Source organism: Cryptotermes secundus, unplaced genomic scaffold (assembly GCF_002891405.2).
Source record: "Cryptotermes secundus unplaced genomic scaffold, Csec_1.0 scaffold17, whole genome shotgun sequence".
Lineage (NCBI taxonomy): Eukaryota > Metazoa > Arthropoda > Insecta > Blattodea > Kalotermitidae > Cryptotermes > Cryptotermes secundus.
The window spans coordinates 1,184,744-1,188,149 of record NW_019729207.1 but is presented as its reverse complement, the minus strand read 5'-3'; the positions used below and the strand labels follow the sequence as shown (position 1 = coordinate 1,188,149).

The window sequence follows — 3,406 nt, the reverse complement described above, 5'->3', positions numbered from 1 at the left end:
GAACATTTGCCGCCCGACAGCAGTCACTAATACCTCAGGTAGATGGGGGAAGCATTATAGATACCTCTCAGCCAGTAGAGCCGGTCTCGCTGGCTGGGCGGGACTGATGGTAAGCACCAGTACCGGCAGGATATAGAGACTGGTAGAAATCATAGAGGGAAGCACAATGGACCAATACAGGTCTCAGTGCATGGGGAAACCCACCCTCTCTAATAACTAACTAGAGACTGAGTCGACCTCAGGGCCATAGTGCGGGTGGAAGGGTTACGTGAATCGAAAAATATGATCTCATTGAGAATCGAACCCGCGACCTTCAGGCTTGTAGCACAGTGCCTCAACCAATTATCCTACCCCCCCCCCCAAAGTAGAATTACAATGTTGTATTCTTTCGCCTTTCCAACGCCTGTGGAAACGACGGCTTACGCAAATACATTTTATGTTGAAGGCGTGAGGTTGACACATCCACAGTGTCGAGCGTGGCTGGAAGTCCGGTGCTCGTGGTGGCCCCGTCAAATGTTCCCGTGAAAGAGATTCCTAAGCAACTGAACCAGACACTCGAAACTCTGAAAGACAGAATAGACCACTTCGAGGACGAAGCGACGGCGGGGGAGCCAACGGTGCAATCGGTTGGAGTGATCGCAGGAGCAAGCACGAGGCAAGACAAGGACACTATCATCCACACCATTTCGTCGGCACAGTACATCGTGCATTAGGGGCTGCACAGTTCTCGGTGAACCAAAATGGTGACACACACACGCTCAGAACTATGAAGCCATGATATTCCATGATATTTAAAAAAAAAAATCAGTTCCTACTGCACAAATCTGTTTGTTTATATTGACAATCTTACAAAACAATGAAAAGTTCTTAATGTTAAATATGTGCTTTTAGAGAGTAAATATGATGAACTCCAAAAATACAAAAGACAAATGCTCAGATGAACGGTATTGGGTATCAGCAGAACGGCCATCAAAACCAGATCAGTCCCGCCAAGTCAGGGTGTGAAGGTTGGCAGGTCGCACGCTAGAAACATAACCTCAATCTGTGGCTATACAGGAACCACTGTCTCTGACTGGCAATTATTGTTAAATTTACTGTAAACTATCGGCTTACCAGCTCAGATTCTCAAGTGCCACCGTCCTTTCCTAACCTCCTTCTCCTTAGACACTGCAGCACAGGTTCCATTCATCCATCTAACTTTTGGTCTCCCCACTATCCCCTTTTTGGTGGTATCCAACTGAGCCAGTATGGGACATTTTAAGATTTGTTTGTACCATATACTGTTTGTTTATAAGAAACAATAAATGAAATGCATTTTTTTACTTCGATTTCTTATTTCGTTCACTGAGTGTAAATTATTCACGGTACTAACATTAAACGGAGCAGGGATAACGCAGTCGTTACAGCGACTGGCTACAGGTTCAACGACCGAGCGGTCGGAGTTCAAGTCCCGGTAGGGTCAAGAATTTTCTCTCCTCCAAGTAGCCCAGACCGGCTCTGGGGTCCACCTAACCTCATATAAAATGGGTATCAGTGGCTCCTTTTTCCGGGGATAAAGCGGCCGGGGCGTAAAGCTGACCACTCGCCTCCAACTAGTCCCAAAGTCAAGAAAATGTGGATATATACATGCACTCCTCCATACGCCTTCATGGCATAGTGCTTGACTAGTTAAGCACAGGGACAACTTTACCTTACCTTACTAACCATAAACAGGGGCCCACGGTGTGAATTTACATAGCCTTAAACCCTTTACACGTTATGAACGAGATAGCTGGACCGGAAACACCAGCTGATAATATCAGCTAAAAGTACAATTATCATGCCCTCTCCTAACACTGCAGCCCATTTGCAGTTCTGAGCAACACTGAACGCATACAACAAATCAAAGCGCATGTTTCAGTACTTAACGTGAGTGCGGAAAGGGTCAAGGCAAAAACAAATTCAATGAGAACAGTGATTTAAAATGGAAGCAACTGATATATTCACGTAGAGTTCAAATTTTGTGAATGCATGTCAAATTTCAATTTAATTCAGAGAATAATTTGATTCATCTTGCCATACAGAAAACTTCTGTAACGGTAAAGCTATCCTTGTAACAGGTCGTGGAGGCCCATAGGGTTGTGAGATGTCGAGGCTCCCACATTTTCTCTAGACAATCGGCTCACGGATGGCCATGAGTTTAAGTACAGCTACCTCTGTAACACGCCGTGGAGGCCCATAGGATTTGAGACTTCGAGGTTCCCACATTTTGTCTAGACAATCGGCTCACAGATGGCGGTGAGTTTAAGTAAAGCTATCTCTGTAACAGGCCGTGGAGGCCCATAGGGTTGTGAGACGTCCAGGCTCACACATTTTCTCTAGACAATCGGCTCACAGATGGCGATGTGGTTAAGTAAAGCTATCCCTGCAACAGGCTGTGGATGCTCATAGGGTTGTGAGACGTCAAGGCTCCCATATTTTCTTAACAATCGGCTCATAGATGGCGGTGAGATTGTCAGCCTTAAGCGCCGGCCGCCCTTTACCCCATGAAGATTCCTGGTACTCATTACTGTTGGAGGCTGAGTCGACCCCATGGCCATAGAACGGCTGGAAGGATTAGGTCAATAGAAAAAATCCAGTGACTTTATGGGGAATGGAACCCGAGACCTTCCGGCTTGTAGCATAATGCCTCAACCAAGTATGCTACCGCGTGCCCCCAGGAAACTTTTGTATGAGGAGGGAAAATAAAATGATTTCACTTCTTCTCTAAATAAAATTAAAAAAAAAAGTATACACTACATCGCCAAGACCAATCGGTTAATGTCCTTCGGAAAAAGTCGCTGTTTCTACTAGAAATCGCACAAAAAACACATAAATTCGAGTTGTGGGCAAATTCGACACACCTGTTTGCAGTTTTGAATAGGATGGCAGTGTGCTGAATTCCAATTTTACATAACCATCATCTCAGTGAAGTCTGCAGGGTTAAGTCAAGTCATTGTGGCGGCCATCTTTTGTGTCATCCTTCCGGTCTGTAGCGGAACGCCAATTTTGGAAGGCCCTCTATATCCATTCTTACCAAACGACTTATCCGGCATTTGTGTACTGTATTTGCATTAACGAGCGTCATTGTTCGAGGGTTTGGTTGTGCAGACATGCAAAGAATGTCACATCCCATCATAGCACGTCCCGTCCTCGTCCATTCCTTTCATACAGGAGCAGCGACGCGAGCGAAAACAAATCTTGGACTCATATGCAGCCATCTATGGAGAGTTGTCAGAACTAACTGCGGGACACGCGTAAAAGTATGCGGCATATTTTCAGTGCGTAGCATGAAATAGGATTAGGTTATGAAATCTGGTAGGGTTCTAATCCTTTCGGCCGCACTATGGACCCTGGAGTCGACTCACCATCTAACAGAAATTAATAC

At 45.4% G+C, this 3,406-nt stretch overlaps 2 protein-coding genes across 7 annotated transcripts in view; one reads left to right on the top strand and one right to left on the bottom strand.

The window, feature by feature from the left end:
* The window catches only part of LOC111865353 (clumping factor A), a 16,577-nt gene extending 15,255 nt beyond the window's left edge, over positions 1–1,322 (top strand). For both annotated transcript variants that reach the window (XM_033751776.1, XM_023853300.2), the window contains one exon: positions 446–1,322. In XM_033751776.1, the coding sequence (XP_033607667.1) occupies positions 446–713 (268 nt within the window). In that variant the 3' untranslated portion in view covers positions 714–1,322. The remainder of the gene's footprint in view (positions 1–445) is intronic.
* The window catches only part of LOC111865352 (centaurin-gamma-1A), a 208,751-nt gene that overhangs the window by 55,914 nt on the left and 149,431 nt on the right, over positions 1–3,406 (bottom strand). The gene's annotated exons all lie outside the window — the stretch shown is intronic.